This window comes from Diadema setosum, chromosome 11, assembly GCF_964275005.1.
Source record: "Diadema setosum chromosome 11, eeDiaSeto1, whole genome shotgun sequence".
Taxonomy (NCBI): domain Eukaryota; kingdom Metazoa; phylum Echinodermata; class Echinoidea; order Diadematoida; family Diadematidae; genus Diadema; species Diadema setosum.
Genome location: NC_092695.1, coordinates 9,061,112 through 9,089,048, shown reverse-complemented (window position 1 = coordinate 9,089,048; position 27,937 = coordinate 9,061,112). Strand labels below are relative to the sequence as shown.

At 36.7% G+C, this 27,937-nt stretch overlaps 1 protein-coding gene across 1 annotated transcript in view; it reads right to left on the bottom strand.

The window, feature by feature from the left end:
- Positions 1-25,999, bottom strand: part of LOC140234583 (WD repeat-containing protein 19-like) — a 37,732-nt gene extending 11,733 nt beyond the window's left edge. The window contains exons 1-17 of the mRNA XM_072314604.1: positions 25,887-25,999; positions 23,287-23,444; positions 22,338-22,562; positions 21,524-21,656; positions 20,829-20,909; positions 20,030-20,142; positions 17,550-17,723; positions 16,446-16,689; positions 13,380-13,494; positions 7,405-7,511; positions 4,255-4,377; positions 3,578-3,727; positions 2,964-3,111; positions 2,286-2,452; positions 1,397-1,532; positions 789-850; positions 185-405 (exon numbers count right to left, since the gene is read on the bottom strand). Of these exons, the coding sequence (XP_072170705.1) occupies positions 185-405; positions 789-850; positions 1,397-1,532; positions 2,286-2,452; positions 2,964-3,111; positions 3,578-3,727; positions 4,255-4,377; positions 7,405-7,511; positions 13,380-13,494; positions 16,446-16,689; positions 17,550-17,723; positions 20,030-20,142; positions 20,829-20,909; positions 21,524-21,656; positions 22,338-22,562; positions 23,287-23,444; positions 25,887-25,892 (2,363 nt within the window). The 5' untranslated portion in view covers positions 25,893-25,999. The remainder of the gene's footprint in view (positions 1-184; positions 406-788; positions 851-1,396; positions 1,533-2,285; positions 2,453-2,963; positions 3,112-3,577; positions 3,728-4,254; positions 4,378-7,404; positions 7,512-13,379; positions 13,495-16,445; positions 16,690-17,549; positions 17,724-20,029; positions 20,143-20,828; positions 20,910-21,523; positions 21,657-22,337; positions 22,563-23,286; positions 23,445-25,886) is intronic.
- Positions 26,000-27,937: the final 1,938 nt, after the last annotated feature.

Below are 27,937 nucleotides of genomic sequence, written 5' to 3'. Positions count from 1 at the left end.
TTACAAAGCAAATCAGAGAGTCACAGTTAACTCACTGGAATATTCACAATCAACATAATGAGCACGGTAAAGGAAACAAAAAGAAAGAGAAGGGAAGGGAGAAGAAAGGAAAAAGAAAAAAAAAAAGAGCGTCTTGAAGGAGGTAGTCTTTCCTTCCTTCCCTCCTTCGTTTTTTTGTTCTTACGTGAACTCCAACTGCTGGGCATACTCCTTTGAGATGTATGGGATTTGTTCTGGGGCCAGAGTCTTGGCCAGCTTCAGGGCTTGGTCCCAGTGCAGCAGGTCCCGCCTCATCTCCAGGGCTGAGATGGGCCGGCTGGAAGCCAGGAACAGGTCCTGGGCCAGGTTGAAGTCTTCCTGGTACATGGCTAGGTGGCCAGCCAGGAGGTTCCTGTCATCAATTCCCTACACAAGAAAGAGAGAGGAAAAATGAGCTGACTTACTTATTCTTTTATTTATTCATCTGCTTGGTGCATCCTCCTTGCCGAAGTTCAGAGGAAATGAGCATTTAGTGCTTCTGCTCAGTTGCACAGCGTTCCATTAAAATCAAAGACGCATCATATCAACACTTTCAGAGAATGCTGTGATGCAACAGAAATGCAAGTAAATACATATCATTTTCAATCTTAGATTTTTTATGTGGATACATTTTAAACTTGAAAGCAGATTGTTTGCACAATATCGTCTCCTTACAAACTACTTAAGTGCTTGGTAGAAATTATATTTCACATAATCATGAACACAATGATATGCAAAGAAATCCACAAATTGCTGACTTTTGCACTTACCAGAATCTTCTGCAGTGATAACACCATCCCTGCTTCTCCAATATGTCTGTACACTCTGAGAGCTGGTTGACAAATATTACAAATGAAACAAAATTCAATCAAACAGGACAAAGCAAACCTAAATATTCACCTACACATGAAATATAATAGGCTTGAAGAAAAAGTGGTCATGAGTGTCACAAAAATCAGAGAGGCCATGGGGTTGCCAAGGAGTTGGCATAGTTGCCATGGAATTGCTGTGGAGACAGGGCTCAATATTTGTGTGAATGTGCATGAATGTGATCCACTGTATGTGCCATCACAGTGCAAATCCTAGCTCCCTAATCATGATAAGCAAACAAGGTGCACAGCAAGGATGAGAACAACAAAATAGCAAGATTTTACATACATCTCAATCAGCACCTACAACTTCAAAATCAGGGATGCTTTTATATTCACTTGTTGGGACATGAGAAATATTTCAGCAATCAGGGAGCCTCCGGGAGAATCAGGTAAAATTGGCAGCTCTTTTATCATTTCATTGAGAAGCACCAAACAAAAGTTGGACTTCGGGTCTACATTTACGCCAGCTAGGTTATGCTGGGCGATTCATGCCGAGACGGACTCACCAAACTCCAACTCGGAGTGTGTGATGGCATCCTTGGCCAGGTCCAGCCAGGCCTCCTTGCTGTTGAGAAGCTGACACAGCGTCCACGCCTCCTTGTACTGATGGAGGAGGATGCTCTTCTGGAGGGCCGACCGGAGCTAGAGACAGAGAAATTTATGTTTGTGTATAACAATCTATCAATCCATTTATTTATCTCTCAAAACAATCATATCAATCTATTATTCATCTATCTCTCACAACAAGCTATCAATCTATTTATCTACAATGTATCTCTCCCAACAGGCAATCAATCTATTTATCTATATCTCACAACAAGCTATCAATCTATGTATCTATTTCTCACAACAAGCTATCAATCTATTTATCTATATCTCACAACAAGCTATCAATCTATGTATCTATTTCTCACAACAAGCTATCAATCTATTTATCTATCTCTCACAAAGAGCTATCAATCTATTTATCTATTTCTCACAACAAGCTATCAATCTATTTATCTATCTCTCACAAAGAGCTATCAATTTATTTATCTATCTCTCACAACAATCTATCAGTCTATTCATCTATTTCTCTATATAGATCCATATACAAACAGAGAATAAGTATGTGTGTGTTTAACAATCTATCTATCTATCTATCTCTATGTAGATTCATAGACATTATACAGTCAAACCTGCCTTAATGGCCACTGTGTATAGCAGCCACCTGCCCTATACAGCCACTAACCCCCAGGAAACATACTGACACTCTCTTGTTACAAGAACGAATTGCACAAAGATTTGCAAACAGACAGACAGACAGAGAAGCAAACACATTAACACAAACAGATAAACATACACACACACACACACACACACACTAATGAAAGGAACTGGTTGTTGGGCCCTTACTGTTGACGGTGGGAGATCTTGCGGCCGCTCCAGGAAGTTGTGTGTGCTGAGCTGAAGGCCCTGGGTCTTGCCACTCTGTGTCTGACACATCAGCTCTCCGTTGTGCAGCATCAGCGGCTGCTGGGCAAACGGCAACTTGGTTGTTCCCACCAAGATAACTGCTGGACCTACGCACAGCATGGAAAGTAAACATTATGGTCTGTCACATAACATGGAACACTAGACAAATGACACTGTGATTGCATCATTGTTTGTTTGTTTTGTTTTGTTTTTCACTTTTGGAGGTTGCTGTTGCTGAATAGCTCATCCTGTTCAAAGATTCATTACAACATCATAGGTAGTAGCTAGTAAAGTTATTGCTGCATGCTGGTACTCTTGGGTTGTATTACTTTAATTTCGGATTAAGGTTTAAAAACTATTAAGTGCCCCTACTTAGTTGAAATTGATTATCCCTGATTGCAGTTTGGCTTTTATGAGACACAAACTTGCTCCAAAGAAAGAAAAAATTCCCCAAAGATGTGCAATATTCTCTCCTTTAGAGTGTTTCTAGAATACTGATCTGTACGTACACAATCAAACATTGTGCACTGTTCACACCAATGCAAACAGACAAACCACTTGCATTGAATACAAGTTGTGAAAAAATTATAGACATGGAGCCATCTAAATTCCACTTACCATTGACAGTTTCTCTTGAGTAGAGGTATGTGTAGACCTTCTCCTCATCGTACGCCACAAAGACACCTTTGTAGTTGAAGCCATTCTCCCACAGCACGTTTTTGATTGTTGGTGAGAAGTTTGGAATCTCCAACGTCTGGTCATTCACCTGGACACGAAATGATGATGATGGAGATAGTCATAAATAGTTGTCATGGTAACAATAATAATGATGATAATGATATTGATGATAACACCAATGACAAACAAAAGGTAGTTAAAGGATTATGCACTTGTTCTAACCATCCGCAAAGAAATTGCGTAGATATATGCAGTTGATTTCCACTTTCAAATTGCATACCTGTACAAGAAAATTACTAAAGGAACAAAGAACATAATAATACATGTAAATCTTTCAGTAATGGGAATGTTATGTTTACACACTGAAATGTTAAACAATCATTTAAATGATTAACTATATTTGCATTACTTTGCATGGGTCTCCACAGATGATAGCCTAATATGGACTAAGGCCATTCTTTTATTCAGGTATTCAATTACTTATTCTATAAAGTCCAAGTTTAATTATCCCCTGACTTGAGGCACAAACCAATCACTGGAGGCAAGAAACTCACAGGATTGTAGACGAAGCCATCACTCTTGTCATCAATGAAGACAAGACGAGTGCCACTCGGGTCGGAGAAGAGGCGTCTGATGCCCACTAGGTGCCGGAACTCATTCACAAACTGCCAGTCCTCGATGAAGAAGTACATCAGCTCCCCATTCTGTGTGACAACACAAGGGTCTCATTTCATAAAAGATGTTTATGATAGCATGTCTTGCTAGAATGGCAACTTCTTGAGGCAACAGCCAATCACGAAGCAGGACTCTGGTCATAACCATGACACTATGCCATTGTAGCAAAAGTTGCTATCAAAGCAACTCTGTGTGACATGGAACCCAAGTGAGTTTCTATCACAGGTATCAAAATGATTGATGGCTCTTTAGCTCATAGTCTTGCAGAGATGGTATCCATTGCAACCTTGATACATAGCACATCCACTCACCAGGAGCTCATGGGTTAATCTACAATATAAACTACGTACCACAAACAAACTGGCTTAATACTTCCAATTTCACTCAAAACATTGCTTCAGATTGAAATAAAGTACTTAAAGCACAGGGCAAAACAATCGTGGAAGACAGATAATTTTCATTTCAAAATCATATTTTCTTGTTCAGGATTAGCAACAACAGAAAAAATGCACTAAATGCAGTGAAAAAAACTAGTAAGCAGCTCTGATTTTCTTACATTTGTGCCATAGATGAGAAAGTCGGCGGTGATGGTATGACATGTAATCTTGCTGGAGCTCTCCTTGTCAGGAAAGAGTCGTGTCTCACGGTCCTCGTTATCTCCCGCTCCTTCCGACTCAATCTGAAACAGACAAAGCCAAAAACAGTCATCGGGACATGTACAAGAAACATTTTTTATGTGTGTTTGTTTCTTTGTCACTGTAGTTCTGATTCAGTTTCTTACATAAATCTTGTTTTGTTGCATAATCACATTATGATTATTTCTTTATAGCATGATTTTATTGACCTTGCTTTTGATCATTTTTTTTTTACCTTATTTTCTTACATCTGATTGTATGTGTATGTATCATATCGTATTTCCAATGTTTTAGTGTGTTTCTTCATACCTGTTGTAATTTGTATCGGGTAGTGTTATTTCACCTCAAGCTTGAAATAATTTAAATTTGTACCAGGGCTTACAAGGAAAGTAGACCCCGAGGCTCTGAATGTGAATATCCAGTTTTGCTTTCATATAAAACTAAACAAGTAAACGAATAAGTATATACACCTACTTGTAATGAAGTAGAACACACACCTCTGGTGATACCAGACTTTAACATATGCTTACTACTTCAGATAGAGCTAGGTTGCCGGAAAACTAAGTGGGAGATATGAGTGTGCCTAAAGCCTTTTTTATTACACAAAGACTAATGATCATAATATTTTGATACTTTTTTATTTTCATGAAGTAGAGGGAACTAGAGAGTAGCTTTGAAAATGGAAGAATTTCTGTTGCAGCAGAGCTAGAAGGAGCGAGTAGCATTTTTTTTTCTTTGCACACATCATGAGGAAAGAATAGTAAACATTGAGTCTGATAGAAAATTCATCAAGGCTATTTAAGAAGGAAAAAGAAAAAGATAGAGAGAGATTATATGAAGCTTATATGCAGATCAACCTATCTCATGGATTATCAATGAATGCAGAGAAATCTAAGCATCAAACTAGATATGAAGAAAACAATGACAGGCAGCATGCATCACCAACAAAAATAGAGATAAGCGGTTTCATACACCATCTATGCATTAGAAACTTAACCCTGTCAGCAACACTAGTTACCATGCGGCACACAGTGTCAAAGGTATCTATAGGTGACAGTGCCCAGAGGGTTAAGGCAAAATAAACTCCATCCTGTTTACATGCCTTTACACCTATGGAAAGTTTACTGGACTAGAAATAATGCAGTATAAAATACTTAATAAAAGGTATACAAATCTATGCTATCTCTCAAGCAGAATGTAAAGCATGTATAGCACAGAGTTAATGAAAAAATAATACAAGGTAACATAAAAAAATGTCTTTACTGATACAAAAACAATATCACTAGTCTCCTTCCAGAAGTTTTTCAAAGACTGATTTTTGTTTTCTCTTTCTCATAAAGTGTGCATTTCATTCATACTGTTTTATCTACTGAGTACATTCCATGTCTATCTTGATCGCATGTGACAATATCTCTCCTTCCAACATGGATGCTTCTGGAAGGAAAATCTTGAAATCAGTACAACTAGGTGTGCTTCATTTTCTTTTTCTTTTTTTTTTTTAATCAATAAAATTATAGTTTGAATTTAAGATTGGGTTTTCGTTTACCTAGTACATTGTATATGATGCAGATATCATTTCTACAGTAATTCTTGAGTAATTAGGAATTTATTGAAATTCTGCAGAAAACATGATTCAAAGCAGAGTAGCTCAGAAATGTCATGGTACAGAAGGAAGAAGTTCAAGCTTGTTTGCATTAGGAAAGCTTGCGTATGAAAGGCATGACATTCAGAGAAAGGCACGAAACAAAACCTTGCAAAAAAATTGAGAACTTCCTCAGTGTATAGACAAGAGCACAGCATACTATCATGCATCTAATATTGAAAGCACCTTAGAGATGCTTATACACATGTTATCTAAACACCAAATGATAAACTATTGATAACTATTGATAAACTGTTGATAATACATAGAAGGTGTTGTCCGTGTATCTAATGGCTTGATGCTTTGTTGATTTTGTTTTTAAACACAGACATGCGAAGAATGGGAGGTCTATTTCTGCAGTATTGTACAGTCCTATCACCCAAAGCTCCCCTAGCTACACAAATGTCTACTTTAATGTAATTTGAATGTTAACAGGGTACTTATTACAGAAGAATACACCACACCACATGACTGTTATAAAAATGGTCAGTATTGAGAACCATTAGCACCGCTGCATGAAGTATTTCATCTCAAAGGAATCAGATGAATACTTTATCTAATTAGTTTTTTATGGTCCCATGGTAAAATAGAAAATTAATTTCAGAAGAAACGAATACAAAGATGAAAATAGTAAAACCTGAGGAATTATTTCCACAGCATTTTCTAGTACAATGCAGATGTTACATCTAGTAGCCTTGTATTGTAGCCCCCCCCCCCCACCCCACACAAAAACAGGAGAAATTTTGTCATTACAAGGGACCAGGGGAGCATAGCACATTCATATTAATAATCAAAAGACTCAATGAAGCAGCAACACTAATCACACACTTTCTGTTGATTCATTGATTTCCATTCTCATTAAACTGTCTACAATCTAAACAACTGCATGACACATCACTGGCTGGCAATACAAGAAGCATAATATTACCTGAATCTGTAAAAAGAAAAGGAAACAGACAAATAAAAAGAACTGTCACACTACTATCTACTTGAAATTATGTTTTCCTTGTTAACCTACTCATTAATGCTTCTTCTTTTCAGTTTGAAACAGCAATTCATCATGTAGGTTTTTACAATGATTATGTTAATGAGGGAATCCATATTATGATTTTGCAATACAGGAAAATTGGTCATAAAAGAATTACAAAAAAGAAGAGAACATGTTTCCTCTGCATCACACACACTCATTCTGCAAATATCAATACACCATTAATTCCTAGGCTAGGATACCCATAAAAAGTTGTTGTTGTTGTTTTCCTGAAATAAGACCACTTTCATTGTAGGAACTTTAGGTATTTTCACAAAAGAAAATGAAAGTCATTATCGGTATACACATCATTCCTAGCACAAATTTGACTTCATGTACATTACAGATATGAAATATTAGGAACATTTGAAAACAAGCTTGATTTGGTCCATAATTTCTCACCAGGTGTAGCTGGACCTTATTCTCAAAGGCCACGGCGGCATAATCTGCATTCAGACACATGCTCTGGATAGTTCCCAGGTATTCTCTGTCCTTCAGCTTTTCAGGCCCTAGGAGAGGCAGAGGAACGGAAAGAGATGATCACCACAAAGTATGATGAATATCACTTACAAACGACACTGGGGAGACGATGATCAGTTATGATGAAGTCATCATATGAACACAAAGACAAAGATTGATGGATATGTTATGAATTTAAAGATAATTCAAAGTCACCATTTATATCTTTTAAACTGGTGATCATAAAACTGGAGACCCCTTCAGAAAATACTTACCACACAAGAGAGTTCTATATTTTCTTTGAGAAGAAGCAATTCAATGCACAGCAACATAAAAACATTTCTCTAATCTCTAAATATGAAGCCTTGATTGCTGTGTTTTTATAACATCGGTTGGGTTTAGGAGCAAATAAACATCTGTACTGATCAAACTTACGGCATACATATCAGACATTTGAATCCCATCCTCCTTTGCTTAAAACAAAGGTGGAAAGTCATTATGAACTTGTTATAATAGATGTCATTTCGCATAGTAAATGATATATGATAAATATATTTTGATTTGGATGTCTTGGACACATTTAACAGAGGTTAGCATGGTCTAATATTAAAGTGATCAGTACAATACAAAGAAGTAGTTGATCCAATCACATGAAACCCCAAGAAGTCAAGTTTCCATCAACTACTACGTACTCATTTTTGTGTGTGTTTGTGTGAGAGAGAGAGAGAAAGGGGGGGGGGGGGGAGATGGCTATGCAATTGACTAAATTCATTGTCCCCAGTCAAGTTAAATTACTATAAACTTTCCACTTAACTGCACTCAAAGACAGGCACCAGAACCACTAGTGCCTAAGTTTAGATAAACCTATCCTCACAGTTCTGTGATGAGAATGTGAAAGTCTTCTACAAGCCTATGAGAAACTTGAAGTGATTATAATCCCTTTAATATAATGATTGCAGCTTTGGAAACATGAATTTAAATCTGCAGTATATTTCAGACATACATTCTCAGTTGAGATTCAAATGAAACTTCTTTGCTTTTTGGTTTGTTTGTTTGTTTAAGACCTCTTATGATTTAATGCAAATGATGTAAAATTTGTGAAATTCATGGAAACATGATATCATACAGATACAAAAACAAGTTTAAAGGGGAAAAAAGTTTGTTTTGAATATTAATGAAGTGACTGCTCATGGAGACAAATAACGGTATGAGCAAAATGAAAAATGGTTAATGCACAGACTGTACTGGTTACAAATTTGATATCTGAAGAGATCAATGCATTACTTCATTGTGAAATGTTAGCCTTCAAGTTGAGAACAAGTTTTGCAAAAATGGCTAAAATTTCTTTGAAAAGCTGGTGGAAAGGAAATCAGAGGCTCATATAAAATGGACAAAAGACAGATGTCCCTTCCTGTGAAATCATTTACATAATATGTGGAATGATGGCTTGCCTTACATCAAACTGAAAATGAAAATAGAGCTACAATAAAGGTGTTTAAACAAGCCTACCAATGTAATGAGCATGATACAGAAGCTGAGGATCAAGTGACTCAAATGTCTTTTTAATGACCAGGAAGGTGGTTGGAGACTCTTTCCACCTCCCTGCTACTGACCACGGATAAGGTGTTGATGATGTGCTATATACGATGGATATTTATCACCAGTGGTAGAGTTGTATTGCGGGGTCACGTCTTTATATTAAAAAACAACAATAACAACTTGCAATACCAGTAGCCATAACAACTGCTAATAAACTATCACAACTTTTTAAAGTTGCCATGGTAGTTGTTACTTAACTCTTTCTGTGCGAGGGACTTTGGACAGTGTGTACAACTCTATAATTTTTTTTATTTTTATTTTATTTTTTTTATTTAGTGCCAATCAGCACTAAAAGCACACAAAGAATTAATTGCAAGTTTTAATAGTACTTCCACCTTCTCTAGGATGGGAACCAGGGCCCCGTTTCATAAAACTTGTTATCAGTGACAAGTTGTCATAGTTCTTATAAGCTACTGAAATCCTTGAATCTGATTGGCAAGAGCAAATTTGTCACAGAAATGTGGCAGTTGTCATTGATAACAAGTTTTATGAAACGGGACCCAGGTCATATGTTTTCAATCTACCCAATGACGGATTGCATGGCAAGCCATGCATGAGCAGAGATGCCAGGTTTCTCAACTGGCTGGGAGTGCGTAGCTGTAAGAGTGTCCCCCTCCAATGGTAGGAGCTTTTCATTTTGGGATTAGTAATTGTGCAATTTGGTGCACACCTATAATGCAATTTGACTTGTATAATTTTCATGCCTGTGATAAGGAAGACAGATCTAAAAGACATCGTTTTGAGCATTTTCCCCAAATTTTCTTCAAGGGTGAATGAGTCTTGATTAGTACAATGACTTTAACTGATATGACTGAGATGACACAATTTTTAGAGACCTCTGGATTATCTATTTTTTAAGTAGCGGCTGTAATTTGTAAGAAATAGCCATGTTTCGGTATCCTCTAGCCAAACTCTTGGGAGGCATGAGAAAATGAGCATGAGTTGGGTCGCTAGGGCATGACGTATGGCAGGTCTGCATGAGGATGGCTATGATTTACAACACATCCCAGAATGGTGATGGAATATCTTAACATGGACAACACATCTATTTTCAACAAACAAATGTCTTTGAAATCTTTCAGGTAACATTGGTAACATTTTATACCCTCACTACATTTTACAATAGTTTGAGCATTAAGCATTCAAAAGTAAAATCCTGCCACAAATCTAACCAGCACCTTCCGAGGAACATCACACATTTTGGCCCAACAAAAATCATGGATCAACTTGAACACACCAAAATACGACTACCTGCTCAACATGTTACACCTGATTTGAAATCAACAACATACCAAACCAGACACAAGTTTATCGTATTCCAAAAAGAAAATTTCACTTTCCTAAAAGGACTGCTACTTTGGAGGTCACACACACACACAAACACATTTAAACAAAATTCTTGATAACGTCATCAGAATTGCTTGTGGAACAACAATAACAAATCCCTTGAATGCAATTCACTGAAAAATAAAAAATGCCTGTACCATGTAATTGAGAGGCCATAAAAGGTGCAAAGACAGACCATATACCCAAAGAGTAGATATGTACGGAGTCATAATCACATACATTCAATATACGTAAATAGTTGCCAATTTGCCACTCATCAAAAGGATGGGGTGACTATAATGAAAATAGTTCATGGCAAAGAGGACGAACAGATCTCATGACATTTAAATCTACTTAGTCAGTTCACTTCACATAAATTTAAAAAATCAGGGGGGAAAAAAAACACAATTATTTTCCTGACATTTTGATGATGAAACCTGGGGATGTAGTGTACAACAACCCCAAACATTATTGTATCTGGCACTCAAGGGGGCCTGAAGGCACTGAAAGATAACTTTTACAACTAATTTCCCCCTCCCCTCCCCCAATTAAATGAGCAAAAACAAAAACCAAAAAAAAAAACACAAAAAAACAAAAACCCACAAACTTATGAAATCACTGAAATTTCTTGTGCCAATTCAGCTAAACTTTAATAGAAATAGAGAAGGTTCAGTGAGACAGGCTGCTACCTTTCATCAAATGAACACAAGAATGTTTATTTGAATAAGCTATGCACAAAGCCCAGAAAACTTGTCACAACCACTGTCAAATGACATTAACCCATTCCCAGTGTGAACACACTGTAGCACAATCACCCTAAGTGAACAAACAAAACATGTACAAATCAACTTCCATACAAATGCTTGTGTGTGTGTATGTGTGTATGTGCTCACAAACTTTCAGGCTTTGTATGGTTTTCTACTCACAAACTTGGGTCATGGAGACCACATGAAATACTGGAAATGTATTTGAGTTATCTTTGAGGGGGTAAAAGAAATGAAAAATGAAAGTCGATATCAGCTGTGGATATGGTAATAAGTAATGAAAAACACAACTCTGTTAAATATTTGATTTTCTATATCTCTTAGAGAGATGACGGCTGAAATTTCCAGCATTTTGGCTCACAGCAGCCGTGCCTTAAGGTCCCCATTGGGGATACACCTTTTAAATAACGTTGCTTTCACGACCCCTATAGATAATAGGACAATGCAATATAACTTGTTTGTATTGCTTCTGAATCTAGAGAAAAACCCTGAATTGTCCATAATTTGGACTGTGACTTTCTCTACTATACTTCATTTTTCTAAGCCTTTTGATGAAATTTGCTTGAGAACACTTGAAGCATTGCAGCTTGATGAATGAATAGATGGATGGACAACCTTAAGAAACATGCTGATATCTGGTATCCTCAGTGCGGAGGTCCGGTTGCTTTTCTGTCATGCTTGATCAGGGATGTCATCATTCTTTTTAAGTACTTTGTAATAAGCTGATATTTCATACACAAGCAGTAACTGTGCTGAAAAAAAAAAATGCCTTGTAAGTAGCTTCCAACAAGAATTGACCCACTGATGTTAAAATCAATGCTCAGTTTTGTGCTTATCTCTCTCCAATCTATTTTTTTTTTCTTTTCTTTTAATCAGGTTTTATTTTCCCTTTTGCTTTGTTTCAACAGGTGAGCTCATAATGTTGTAGTATCAAATATACCAGTTGTCTAGACTAATGGCAATGAGTTTTTATTGCTTTGGTTACAAAAAGACACCAACAACTTCAAGGAATACCTTTTCCTTGCTGCAAATGCTGATAAATGATACATTTTTAGAAGCTACAAATCTTCACTGTTTGAAAACAATTAATTGTAGAACTCTGATTATGACTCAATTAATAAACATAAATTGCAATGAGCACGGTGTACGCAGTATACAGGTGAAGACATAAACATCGGCATGAAATGAGGAATATATTTGCAAAAGTACATACAGACAAGAGAAGGCATACATTTGAGCATACATGTATGTAGCATTCATGTAAAAAGCACCTTAAAGATTGAAATCTAGTTTACTCTGAGAAGAATAACTATAACTGCATAATGTTTAATGCAGTTAGTATACATTAGGGGATGGGAACTGGAAATAGAAGGGGTGGGGCAGAAATTGGTTAAAGCAGGAGTGATGTTGATATTGCTTTTTATATGAAATGACTGTACATAGTGTAATAATAAAGTGACGTGTTACGAACTTACACCATCCTTTCTGCGGGCTCTGTAAACTGTAATAATCTGCATATACATAAGGTAAGTCTGTGAGAAATATTCCACTCACCACATATATATTTGCAAATAATATTTGTGATTGTGTTCAAACACTGTTCTATGTTAGAGTACTGTTACAAGACCCATATTTGCTTCATCTAAGAATACCTCACAAATAACTTGGGGTACACTTTCCTTTAGATGTGTTCACCTCCGATCATGATCTCAGAGCTAAGATTAATGTCTGTTGAACACACCTTAGGAAAAGTGCATAGTACACTAAATGCACCACTCCTCTTAGATATATTTACTGTAAAAGTGGAAATTTTCACGGTCTTGAAATTTGAGGTGTTAAAATAAAAGCATGCGAATATTTTTGCTTGCCATATGTTCCAATAATTGATGTCCTGATTCCACGGAATTAAAAACTCTTCATACCCAGTTGAGCATGAAAAATCAGTCGCATGAAAATATCCACTTCAAGTTTACAGTAATAGCATCAGTCAAATAGATGATTCATGGTTTGTTTTTTTTAGATTTAAAACAAATGGTTGTTTTTGTTCGTATTGTTTTCATCAGTCACCTTAAAAGAGCTGAGCAAATATCTGATTTGAAGTACACAAAAAGTGGTGCAAAGAAAAACACACTGGTAATATTCTTTGATGATAATTGAAATTCCAAAGAAGTTTGGAGAAGACTGAAATGTGGATAATAAAATCTGTAAAAGAGTGTGTCAGATACCTACCCTTGTCGCTGAGCACATAAAACCACGCCCGGTTATTCATGCCGGCAGCCAGATGGTAGGGTCCGAGGGCAACAAACGTGGGTTCCACCTCGATACCGATGGGAATAGCTGGTTCCTGAGGCAAAAAGAAAAGTTCTTTGTAAGTAAATGACTTTAGTATTTCAATCAGGATAATACAAAAGAGATTTTGTTCTAGCTCCAGTTGAGAATTCACTTGATTGGGAAGATAACACTTTAGAAAAACATGTATGTTCTCCTCAAAAATTAGAAATTCAAACAGGTTAATTCCACATGAAATATTTCATCAGATACTTTTCACCTGTGGCTATTCTGATGTCAATCATGAAAACTGTGATTATAAAATGTAACCACGGAAACAGTTATGAGGTGTGCCATAGGCAAGTGTGATGGTAACTCCTTACAATTTCTCCTCTGCATATACCAGTACCTCCGAACAAAAAATTGGTACAATCCTGTGTCCATTACCACCTCTTACATATGTCGACTTACCATCGAATGCCAAATAGACAAAGATTGCTATTACAGATTTTCCAGTACAGGGTAATAAGCTGACTTGAAATAAAAAAATGACCTAAACAGAATTTAATGAATCTCATTTATTTTTCAAGTTTATGTTGTTACAAGGCTATAAATTCAATATTGTATGCTTATCCAGAACTGTTTTAGTATATTAAGTGACCGAAATTCAAATGCTTATGCACCTCTTATATGCATAAAAATTCTAAGTTATGCTATCATAAAATATGGTGAATACAGCATGCACTAGATAATCCTTCACAGATAGAACCTGAAATGCATTTGTATTGTAAGAGTCAAGTTTGTGATGCAAAGGAAAAGAAAAAAAAAATGATGCATTTTACTTGCAAGCAAATATAAAGAATGCAGAAGCACTAAGAGTGAGAATATCAGATAATTAATACCTGGCATGAAATGCAGAATATCTGAGATAGAAGTTACATAACCCATAGTCTCTTATACTCAATGACTGAAAATGCATGCAACTACAAAATAATATCAAATAATATCATTAATCAACATGAAAAGGAGCTGAGAAGGTTCTACCTATATTCCTGGATGCTTAAACACATTTTTTAATTTAAGACATATCAAAAGTAAAATTTCGAAGACAATTAATCACAAAAGCTGACAAACAGACACACAAGTACATATGATTGTGATTTCATGAAGACAACTTTTTTTAATTAGAAGGCAGATTTGGTAAGAATGGGTAAACTGAGTAAAGGTTTATCACATATGAAGAATAAACAGGCTAAAACTTGTTGAGAGTGAAAAGCAAAGCAATGTAACCCTTAAATGCAATGTGTACAGTGTAGCTCAAATATCTATACCACTGCCACAGCAATGGTAATGCTGATTTCTTAATCACTTATTTGAACAGTAACCTATTTTACTGTGCAATAATTGTAATCTGTGTATTTTCAGGGGTGATAGAGAAAACACATTCACATAAAAACATACAATATATCTCTGGTAGAAAAAAGCAAAAAAAAAAAATGTTTAATGGACCAGGATAAATGCAGACCAAAATAAAAATAAGATACACATGAAAAAGAAAGTAATGATAGTAAAACATCCAACAGACTCAAGTAGGTAATCAAACTTCTACAGTAATTAAAACTGTGTGATAGAAAGGATCCGAAGTCCTTGCTGATATCAAAGTGAGGCATCTGTCATAATGAATACATTTTTCCCCCTTCAAGAAGAAAGTGACGCAGAAATGAAAGAAGATGAGAAGAAACATGAGAAAGACACCATCAAGGGCCAGGACGAGGCAGCAGCTGACTCAAGAATGACAAAAAAAGAGTAAAACAGCGAGATCTACTAGTCTATCATGGCGAGCATTACAACAGAGACAAGGGCAGCTTGAGAAGATTACGCCACGAAGATGGGCTACTTGCCTTCATCCGGCCCACACGTCTCTGACATAGTCAAGGTGGTATGGTCCACACAAGGACAGACATGTTAGTGGGTGACATGGTGAGTGATGAAACAGAGTGGGCAACATGGACGTGCTAAGGGGAGGGTGAGGTTTTCAACTGGCCTATGGCCCACTTCAATATGGGACTGTGTATACAGCACAATGGACCAACAGTTTGCTCGGATTCAAAATTACTACATTCGACACTGTCTCTTTCATCTCAATAGATGCACAGTATACCACACAGATTGAGATACAAATAATTGCATCCAGTACTAGATTAATTTACATTTTTTTTAGCATCTTATTTAGTCTCTGAAAATAACATTATAGAATTCATTCATAGTATGTGCTTCAGAAGCTAAAAAAACCCCACAAAACATTAAAAACCTTTAGGGTTAGCACACGTCCATCCACAAAGATTTAATAAATCAGACTGGTACAAGGTATACTGTTTTTTAGAATGTTTCAGAACTATGTAATGTTTAATGAACTAGAGTAATCTGAAACAAAGCATGCAAATTTCTCATAGAACTCTGAAATGACTCCTTTGCTTCTTGTCTTTATTCAGTTTTGACTAAGATACTTTTGTTAATGATATGACTCACAATCACAGTAAAATGTGGTGCTCATATACATCTTGTTCAATCAAAAAAAAAATATATATATATATATGTGAGTGTGTCAAATTAAATGAACAAAAAAAAAAAAAGGATACATTTCAACAGAAACACAGAATGAATAGTGCTGGATAGTGCATCATAATATCAACTGCCTCGTTCTTCCAACTTTATTCATCTTCAACTACCATTATATAAATATTCTATTTTGAGAGAAAATGATGTAGAAGACACTTCATAAACTCCATCATACACAATAAAAAAGGTATCATATGTGCCTTTCTGAGTGGATGTTTGATGCCATAATTTCAGATATGAAAATTATTGATATTGTGATATGATATGTTGTTCATCATGACACAACTAATGGGAGTAAGAAGTCACTTGCACGAAAAAAGAAAAAAAAAATTATTGGAGGGGGCGGGGGAGAAAGAATAAGTGTTACAGGGGAAGAGGGTGGGGCCACTGGCAGCACCCCATTCTCACCTGCTCAATCAGATTCACTACCGTGACCTCCAGCAGAGAGGTCAGGTAGGCCAGTCGGGTGCCATGGGCGTCGCCGAGGATGGGCAGCTTGGTCAGGTAGACGTGGACGCTGCCCTTCTGTGTGCCAACAGCCAGTAGCTGGCCGTCCTGCGTCCAGTCCAGGTTCGTCAGACCCTTGGTCTCGTCTTCCAGGTTGATGATGGCATACACTTCCTTCAGGTCAGACAGGTCATGGATTTTGATGCTGTGGTAGGGGAAGATTGAATATTGCAACAAAGTTTCACACACCTTGTGATAGACTTTATCGATGACACACTTTCCTCACAGACCTAGCCCACTTAAAATGCTCATAACGCTAAGCCTGAACACATTCTAAAAAGCAGTTTTTTTAGTAAAATACTTCACACATTTACAAAATAATTCTATGAAAATCCTCTGACACATGGCACCTTAGAAAATAAGGAAATATTTTAAGAGTATTTGACCTATAGATAAACTTCTAAAACAGAGTCAGCATTGAAATCAACTAAAAAGACCATGACTGAAAGAAAGTTCATAAGTGTGACCAAAACCGTAATACAGAGCAAGGGTTGCAGTCAATATCAGCATCATGACCCATTGTGTTACCCTAACTAAGTCACACAAGCTATAGTTTACAAAACCGCAAAAATTGGTGATTGGTAGTTTAAAAAAAAAAATTGCACTTACTGATACATCAAAAGTTTAAAATTCAAACAAAATATTACCTAAATGTCACAGTTTACAAGTATCTGAAATTCTGAACTTTTTGGTGTTCGTGAGGCATGCTACTGCAATGTTTTGAACTGGCCTACTGCACTCAAATGCTTGAACTCCAACATCCTCGACTGCATCTATCCTTTGCAGCCAATTTTCTATAAAGCATGTTTACAAGGTTGCTAGCTTTCTAAGCAATTGTGTGATAACTTTTCTGTAATGAAAACAGAACAAATTATGAATCTCAGGAATGCTTTAAAAGTCTGAAGAATCAGAAAATGCTCCAAATCATATTATCAGTGTATGGCGACTTTAACAAGGATTTTGTGGCAGCAGGTGACATGGTATGTTGCTGGCTATTACTCTGACCTGTTGTCGCCACATGAGGCTGCTTTGTTGAGAGAGTGTGAGATGGCGATGGCTGCCAGTGAGTCCTTGTGGTTCCTGGCCTGGAACAGCTCCTGACCAATCTCCTTCATGTGAGTCGAGATGACGATGAAGAAGCCGTTGGAAAAACCCAGCATGATGTAGCCGTCTCCATACCTTCATAGAAACATCAATGAAGTAAAATGGTACATCTGAAGAGTGTCTCAGCCTAGATAATGAGCATGCAAATAACTTATTGCATCTTATTTATTCCCTAAGGTTAACCCAAGAAGCATTGCTAGATGTTGAGTTTTTTTGCAGAGTTGTTACAAACCATATCATAAACGCAGGCTTTCAACAGGTGATAGATGAAGACCAATATATAAAATTCCACAAAGTTTCAAATGGAACATAATTATTTTATTTTTACTCTAAACTTACATTCAGATAGAGAAAATAAAACCATTAAGTAGCTATGCCCTTGTAAATTTAGAAGCAGTTATTTAGCTGACAAGAAAGCCATTTATGGAGTATCTCAAGACACCCACTTAATAATGATGTAAGCCATCACTGTAAGTTTTCATGACTGCAGTGATTATAGCACAAGCCCAGGAATGACCAAACAGCAGGTATTAGTCAAATTTTACCATCGCAACTGTAATTATTGCAACTGGCAACAATTGCAAACATCTTTACAAAATGGGCAAATAAAGTTTGGGTCTATCTAGATTAAAAAAGTTGCATGACCTTTTCAAACTTGGAATCAATATCAAATTTTGTTTTTGACTCCTGTTGTTGCCTTGCAAATGAAAAACAAAAGAAGCCCAAAATATATTTTGTTGACAAAAGACAAAATGTTATTGTCATTCACTCTTTATTATTCCGTTAAACATTCCACTAGCTGTTGAGTTGATTAGCAGGTGCTAGTATCAATTTAGAATGCACCTGTTGTTGAAATGTTAGTTACACATGTCTGTTACAAGCTACAAAAAAGTGTGCTGACCCTGTCATAAGCTACAGAAAAAAAAGTATCTCATTGTGTAACATAATTTCCAGTAAACTCCCTAGATTCAGAAAAGTTGCCTGGCATATAAGATTGTGGAATCAATAAATCCTCTTGCAAACTCTCAAAATCAGGGCCCCATTGCAGAAAACTATGGTAACTTTACATTCAGTGGTACCCATCAGTGAATTCTTGGATGTGTTTGACCATGGAACATACATCTATGACAGTTACCACTGATTGTTAAGTTACTATAGTTTTATGCAACTAGGTCAAGGGGTTGGAAAGGGCATATTTTCCTCTTTATTACAATTGCCTGCTAAAAGAACAAAAATAAAATCAATATTGTGTTACTTGACAAAGGCTAGGTGAAACCAACACTCACTTCTTATTTGTTTGGCATTCCACTGGCTCATGTATTGATTGACAGGTGTTAGTATGAATTTACTTTGTTACACCTGTTGTTGTAATGCTAGGGATGTTGTGAGGCTAGCAAAATGCTAAAGAGTATGTGCACACCGTAGCCACATTCACACATACAAAATAGCAGGTTAGCGAGTGTGCTCCAAATCTTGAATTTTGGGGGTTTTTTTTGCTAACGTTCATATGTACAGAAATAATTTGCTAACTGCAGATGGATAAATCTATTGTTTTTGTGCCTCACCGCAGTGTGCAGTGCACACTATTGTGATGTGTGCTTTTAATGATGGGATATAAAAACTCGAGCTTATTTGGTCAACTGTTTACACCGTCACTGCCAGGCAAATTAGCACGCTAATTCAGAAATAAGAGCAGCATTTCGTAGGTTTGGCATCGCGCCGCTCATTGGGCTAATTTGTGAGTTTTTTTGAGTCAACACAATAAAAATGTAAAAATCTTGAGCTTGCTAGTGGGTTACAAATCTTGAGCTTTGTAAGCTGCTAATTTGTGTACCTGTGAATCCCTCTCATGTTTAAAGCTACAGAGTTGGCTTTTCAGTGTAAGGTCATCAGACTTTGAATGTCTGACTGTGAACCCCAGAGATTGTAAAAGTTGCATGACCTTTGCCACTATGGAATCAATATTTTCATTTGTTTGTAAGCTGTCAAGAGTAGCAGTTTGACCTGGCAAATGGAGAAAAAAAAAAAACAGTATTGTGTCACATGACAATAAGCTGGATGAAACTTACATTAACTTATTTGTTTACTTGGCATTCCGTTAGCCTGTTTATTGATTGACAGGTGTTTGTTTACTCTACTGCACCTGTTGTTAAAATGCTGAACACTTCACAGGACAATAAGCAGGTCCACAGACTTGATTAAAACCTTAGGAGGAAAAATCTAGGCCATTTTTTTCAAGGTACCTTCAAGGCACTTCATATCCCAACCCTAACTCTAACTCCATACTGCTCACTCATGGTGGGTGGTATATACTATCACAACAGGCCAAATAGGTGTGTGGTATATCTTTCCAGACATACGTAATACTCTACAACACTCACCACCTGTAAGCCACCACTTGTCCGTAGCGCTGTTGGAAGGCCAACTCTATTGGGTTGTCTCTGTCATCCAGGTTGTAGAGGAAGAGTGTCTTCTTCCCAACAAGGATACTTATCTGCCAAAAAAAATGTCAATCAAACACATTTTGTGGTGCACTTTCCACTGTTTCATTGGAGCTTAAATACACAAGCACTGAATTGATGGGACAATTTTACACCTTCATTTAATAGATACATTATTTCAATTGCTGTAACTTGCAAAAATTTTGATAAATGGGACCCATTTTTCATTGCATCTTCATACAAAATTGAAAATTTGCAGTTTACTGTAGGTAAAAATGTTATAAATGTACAACAGAATGCCACCAGGGGTATAAGAAATAAAAAAAAACAAAAAAAAACAAGCATTCACTGTAAAAGTGGAAATTTTTGCGCATTTTGAGCTGCATGAAACTAGCGCAACAATAAAAGTACACAAACTGTTTTGCTTTTTAAATGTTATATCATTTTATATCTTGATTTCAGGAAATCAAAAACACACAAAATTCATCCTTGCCGGTCAAACACGAAAAATCACTCACACAAAAATTTCTACTTTACCAATCACGAAAAACTACACATACAAAGGAATATAGAACAGTGGTTCACTGAAGCATACTAGGTGGCTGTTGCTGGATGCTGGCCACTATACCCAGAGACTTTAGCACATGATTTCTCTTAGGAGAAAAGTCTGTATCAATTGCATTAAACAGGTGACCATAAAAAAAATAAAAATAAGGACGTAATAGCAACAGTAACTTACCGTTGATTCTCCTGATGAAGTTCTCTCATCTACCTTCATTTCTGAAAATTGTATGTCAGATGGGTCCATTCTCACTCCAGTCTGAGGAAAAGGACATAACCGTATCAAATAGTCATTAGTGAGGGAAATAAGAAAATAAGTGTACACAAAAATAACTGTACATAAACACAAAAGGACATGATGAACAATGACAAATAAAGCAGACTTGCATTAGCCTTTAAAGTAGGGCAAAGATGTATGAAAAACATTTCTCAAATGTCCAGTAAGCATGGGAGTAGAATACCAACACTGTAAAATGAGGAATGTTCTCATGCATTATAATTTCGCATATTTCAGGAGAGCCAATATTCACAAAATCAAAATACATGCGAAAGTTCTTGTCTACACCATACGCATTTAATGTAAGAGGCAACTCGCTAAAATTTTCTACTGTGAAAAAGGCCATCAGCTCCAATTCTTGCAAATCTCATGCTGTGAAAATACCATGTTTTGCAGGAACTGCTTTTTTAAATGCATCAGACTCTCAAAAATTTCAGCAAAGTGTGATTTCTAAATAGACAGGTAGAAATGTATCATCAAGATGAATTGAAAACTGGTACATTTCTGTGGACTGATCATAAAACCAATGAAAAGATGTAGCAACAACATTCTTGGATAAAAAATGCACAACAGTCCAGGATGTACGAAATACTCACAGTAGCTATTGTGTCTCCCTCTGGGTTGCTGACAGTAATGGTCCTGTCTTCACTACCGAGGGCCAGGAGGTTCTGAGCACTCCAAGCCCCACAAGTAATCTTCTTGGTGTGCTTACCAAGGATTGGCACTTTCCTGATACCATAATAAATGACAACAAAGTCTCATCAGTACAGGGGCTCTCTTGTTTCTAATCATCATCACACAAAAATTTCGATATAGCTATAAAATTTCACTGATTAAAATTTTAGAGCTAAACTTAATTTTTGTTTATGACTGTGATTTAGTTGTTTATAAAGTACATGTATTAGAGAAAGCTAATGAGTTTTAAATCATGCTAGAATTGAAACTGTACAAAACAAATTACGCAGAATACATTGATTCATTCGGGCAAATACTCTCCAAATAGTCAATGAGCAAATGCTATGATAGCAGTGGATACTGTACGAGCTGAAATTTTCGCAGTAGTTTTATTTTCGCGAATTTCTTGAATCGCCTTTGAATCGCGAAAATAACAACGCGCAAATAACTAAGTTCAGTTAGACCCTCGCAACCGCGAAATTAACAACACACGAAAATGTCCTCCAAGTAGCAATTCACGCAAATATCTTTACGCGAAAATTTCAGCTCGTACAGTACAGTCTAGTGGCGAGATACCTGTTTCTTCAGAAAGTAACATCTGAAATGATACATGAATCGTAGGACCTTTCATTTTTAAGGCCATCTTGATCCCATCACCCACCCTTTAAATGACAGGGACGACAAGGGAAAGTTTTGGTGGCATGACAAAGGAAGAAAGAAAGAAGCATTCTTTACCGTGATGTTTGGTGGTTGTAGATGAGGAGGTTCCCCTTCACTGTGCCTATGGCCAGCTGGGGGCCAGTTTTGGACCACAAGAGGTAGGTCAGCGAGTCCTTGAAACCACTGTCCACCTGTGATGTCCGGTGGCTGTTGGCATCCCATAGAAAGACCACACTGCTCTTGTCACAGATGAGTGCCAGAGTGTCGCCATCCTTGTCCCAGCCAAGGCCAGTACACGCTCTGGGATTAATGGAGATTAATCAAGATATATCACATCATTCTGCCATCTTTTACCATGTCACTGACAATACATTTCAATCACTCTTTGTTCTTGTACAGTCTCTATCCATAATGCTTACATGTAGTATACAGATGCTTCATGATACCTTTAAGCTTTGATATCTATGCCTATACAGTATTCATGATATTTCATGAGCAATTTCAACAGGTCAGATTCATTTCACTCTCAGAAAAAGAAGAATATATTTGTGATGAGTCACCACAAAAGCCATACAATGTTGGGAAAATAGATTTTTGTGTTTTGGCAGATATGAATTCTCCAGCTGCTAAGCTCTGACCAGTCTGCTTCCTTGCTAGGAAAATATCTTTACAAATAAATCAAAAGTTAGAAAACTGTAAAGGTTATATTGCCAAAGTCTGCTTTACATGATTTTTTCTTCCTATTATGATCTTCGACTTTATATGGGTAACATAATAATGCACCATATTCATAGATCAATACACAATTGCAATTCATGTACAACTGCAAAGTGATCACTCTCAGGTGGATTATAAATGACAAAAAACAAAACAAAAGCAAAAACCAGAAAGAGGTTGGACAAAGATCATCATCCAGGCATAGTATCTGCTACTTGCTATTAGGTTGCACATATCCATCTTTCTATCTCTCTACAGGTAGCTCTCTACAATGCAGTTATCCAGGATCATCAAAGCGGGGACATACCCTGGCAAGTTGATCTCGTCGCGTAGCTCTCCATGGCGGTCGTAGATGTGAACATTATGGTCGGAGCCAGTAGTGGCAAGGTAATTACCGAGAGTTGTTTGCCAGCTGAACGTAACGGGTCCCGGTCCATGGGTTTTCTCCGACAAATGAAATACCCTCTGCAAGCAAAGAAAAAAAAAAGAGAAAAAGAAAAAATCAGTAATCACATTGCATTAGTATCAAGTTAGTGATGGGCTGCTCCCTAAAACCATGTCTAATTTTTGACAAATGTGACAAAAGAAATATCCTTTGCACAAAAAAAAAGAAAAAAATGTATTTATATATCCAATGAGTGATAGGCTGTTCCGAAAGAGTTCTTCTTGTGCCCCCATAGGTCATACAGACATCTTAACCTTACAACTCTGGAGTCCAGTATATACCCCATTTTTTTTTTCTTTCAACCCACTTTACAACATACAAATGAGCAATACACATGGTTGGAAATATCATTTCTAGTCATGTACGTGAATGTCTACTTAGTAAAAGTAGAGTTGCTACGAAGCCTAGAGTTGACTTTAAGCAAGGGTATTTAAAGTTAAGAAAACAGCCAAACTTACTTTAATAATAAAGCTACAGACAACAGACACACTCACACACACGTACACACACACGTGCGCCTTGTCTGTGTGGGGCAGTTTGCAACTCATGCGGTGGCAGATACGAGATTGCTGGACATGCTGCATGTGGTTAGTTTCCTACTAATATACTACAATTAGAACACGTCTAGCTACTGTAGGCCTACATGATGATTTTAGTTAAACTGTACGTGTCAAACAGCATTCCATATCATGAGTAATGGCAGCACAAGCTCGCCAGTTGCTCAGTGTGTGGTGGTTCACGACATGGGCAAATTTCCAGTTATTGATATTACGGCATTCGAAATTACCATTTTGATTTTTGGCATTAAAAAAAATACAAGGAAGGATTGAGATAAAATTTTCCAGACAGTCCGATTGTTACCCATTTGAATTAGGGAGGAAATAGACTAAGTTGAGAGTACTAATGATTCTTTTTTGTATGGAGACAGATGAGAGATTGAGAGAAGGAGAGAGGGAGGAGAAAGAGAGGAGAGTGAGAGATAGTCATAGATCTAGATGTAGAAGCAAAGAATGAAATTTAATCTAAAAATATACAGGAAGTCCCTCTAAACTATAGATCTGCCAGTGCAGTGGCCACTGGCCAGCCAGACTATTCAACACTTTTGAATTGAATTGAATTGAATTTATTCATTTCATTTCCATTTCCATTTCCATCTACATTTACATTTACATTGCATTTACATTGCATTTTACATTGCATTTGCATTTTTCATTTACATTGCATTGCATTGATGATTACATGTTGACACATAATATTACAGTAATATAACAACATGAATTAACAGAATATAGAGTTACTATACAAAACGGAAATGGGGTGACCCAACTAAAAGCATAGCTTGTAAAATTTGTAGGTCACCATTCAACGAGTAATATTCAGAATTATGTACAGAGTGATTGAGAATATAACATAATACAGACTCCTGAAACATATTTACATAACTTATACATATATACATCTTAAAGATAGTAAAATGAAAGAGAAAGAGAGGGAGAGAACAAGAGAAATAGAGGAAATAAAGTGAGAACCAAAGGGGGAGAGAGGAGGAAGAAAAAAAAAAGAGAAAATAAACAATGGAATTAGAATGAATAGGAATACCACATGAATGATATCATATACCATATAAAAAATGATATAAGATTACCTTATTGGGTAAAGGTGTCCAGATATTTCGTATAGGATTATAAAAAACTGGTTACATCGTAACATATTTACTCAAAAGACTTAGTTTTAATTTGTATTTGAATGTTTTGAGGCTTATGGTTTGTTGAAGAGAATAGTCTAAAGAATTCCAATATTTTGGTCCAGCAAAAGCAAGTGTATTGTGTTTAAAATTGGTTCTAATGGATGGCAGGTGGTAAGAAGAAGACTGCCGAGTGTAGTAATTGTGCACTTGTTGATTCACTTGAACAGTCTGCAGTCTACATTGGCATTCCATTAGTCTATTTCACTTAACAGTTAGACTCCTTAGACTAGAGACAGAGTCTACTTTCACTACTAGTGAATTGAGTGTCTCGTCTAGGATATCGACACAAGATCCAAAACTATAAAAGTTAAAACACAATTTTGCTGCAGTGCGTATGTCATTTAGGAAACTATTTAAACTGATGGGTATAATTGACTCTAAGTTGCTTGGGGAAGGCAAAGAATGATGCACTGTCAGCTGCCTCTGCAACTCATGAACTGTAGGCCTACAGTGCAGTTCCCTATAGATAAAGATAGCTATACCCTGGCTATACACAGCTCGCGCCGCTTCGATTCATCGTTCTACGGTGCTCTCACGGGAAACTTAGGGGAACCGAGGGGTTGTTTACCGTTGCTATCCGCCGACAGCGGCACTTGCAAATGTAACTTTATGTGAATGACTCCGTCACTCGCATAATAAAAACTGCGCTAATTTGACAATACTTGATCCCATGAACAAAGCACAAACAGACATAGCCCAATAATTATATACATACCTTCATCCTGACGGATAAACGTTCTACGACTTTGACTAGAATGTAGTATTTTTAGCAGATATTTCCATCATCGCGAAACTGAATGGATCAAGAGCGAAATATTTGCATCCCAGCATGCAACTATAAATGTTTACGCCCTCTTTTGCTCGCTCTGAGTAAGGGAGTAAACATGCTCGGTAATGGTACTCCAGCTGCAGTGGTATATTTACAGAGAGGAGAAAAATACATGTACTAATAAAATACATTTTGTACTAGTAATCTATTTTTGCTGTGGATAAATTGTTATTGCTCTTTATTCAATATTTTGATTTTCCTAAACAGAGATCAGTGATAATCATCTCAATAATGATAACTTTGACTACAGTACAACCACGATAATAGCAAACTGTTTCAACTTGTTAAGGAGAGTTAAAGAGGACCTCCTTGAGTTTCAGAATTGATAGTGACTGGGATGAGGAACGATAATGTTTTCAAAATTTATAACAAATTTCAGTGAACAAGGATGATGACATGGCAGCCTCACCATAAGAATGCATGAGTTGGGGCTCAATAAAGGAAGCAGAACAAAAGAAGAAGGTATGCATAGATTCTACACAGGTGAACTTGTTAAGCAAGCTGTATTGTAATGGAATTACACTGCCACATTTCTGAAATATGTGAGGCTCCTATGTCATTAACACTGTTCAGTGAAATTTGTTTAAGATTTTCAGATTATTGGTTTCTCTGCTCAAGGGCCAAAATAAATTCCACAAGTCTATACATGGATCTGTTGATTTATGTACTACATGATGTGAAATTATGAAAATCGTCTGGAATGCCCCTTTAAATCCTGGCCAAACATAATCACTTGTAGACATCATATCGAATTCGTTGAACTTAACGAGACTTTATAATTCAGTTTCGACCTGATTCTGACATTAACCTCTTGCATAAAAGTTAGGAACGGAGGCAACAAAATATACCACCGGTACACATATGGCTTATAATTCTTCTTCTTCTTCTTCTTCTTCTTCTTCTTCTTCTTCTTCTTCTTCTTCTTCTTCTTCTTCTTCTTCCTCTTCTTATTCTACTATACTACTACTACTACTACTGCTGCTGCTGCTGCTGTTGCTCTACTACTACTACTACTACTGCTGTTGCTACTACTACTAGTGCTGTTGCTACTACTACTACTACTACTACTACTACTACTACTACTACTACTACTACTACTACTACTACTACTACTACCGCTATTACTTTTGAATCGATGATAACCAAATAATCTTAAAACAACAGCAGCAATGGTTTTGAAATGATATTCTATTATCCAATTTGACTCAGCTTTGTGTTTTTTTCGATAAAAAGGTAAATCATAAAGTCATTTATCAAAAAAAAAAATAATGCATACATCATGTTGTCAGCAACAAAATGTGGAGAATGTGAATCTAGTCGGTCATGTTTTTATGTTATTCTCATCATTTGGAAAGACTTTTCATCACTTCGTGGAACGAGTGTCACATGACGGGGTCGATTTGCTTTCATTATCAATGTTTGACGAGGTACTCGGACATGCAGTAAATACATCTCCCCCCCCCCCCTCCACATGGCAAAGTGTTTTGCAAGTTATGGAGTCTCAATACTGCATTGCAACTGACTGACAACATCGATGTAAATGTAAGCACTGAATATTGATCAGTATTTTGGTAGTAGCCATGACAAAAGAAATCATGAGCATACCGCACATGGAATTCGAAGCTTTAGACCTCCTATAATCTCCGGACAGGCGTCAACGATCCACTAGACCACCGAGCTTCCCGCCCGACAGCCAGCTATATATTGTAATCTCGTATTAAGAAAAAAAAAATCCATTCAGTTTGATCGAATTATGAAAGAATAAAGTACTAGTAAACGTTATCTTACTCTGATTGAATTTTCTTCTTTCTTTAACAAGGATTTCAAGGAAGAGTATAAGTAGTCACAGCAGAAGCAGCGATAGTAGTAGAACATCTAGTCCTATTTCCTATATAGTAATACTCCCGGGCATGTAGTAGTAAAAATTGTAGGAATAT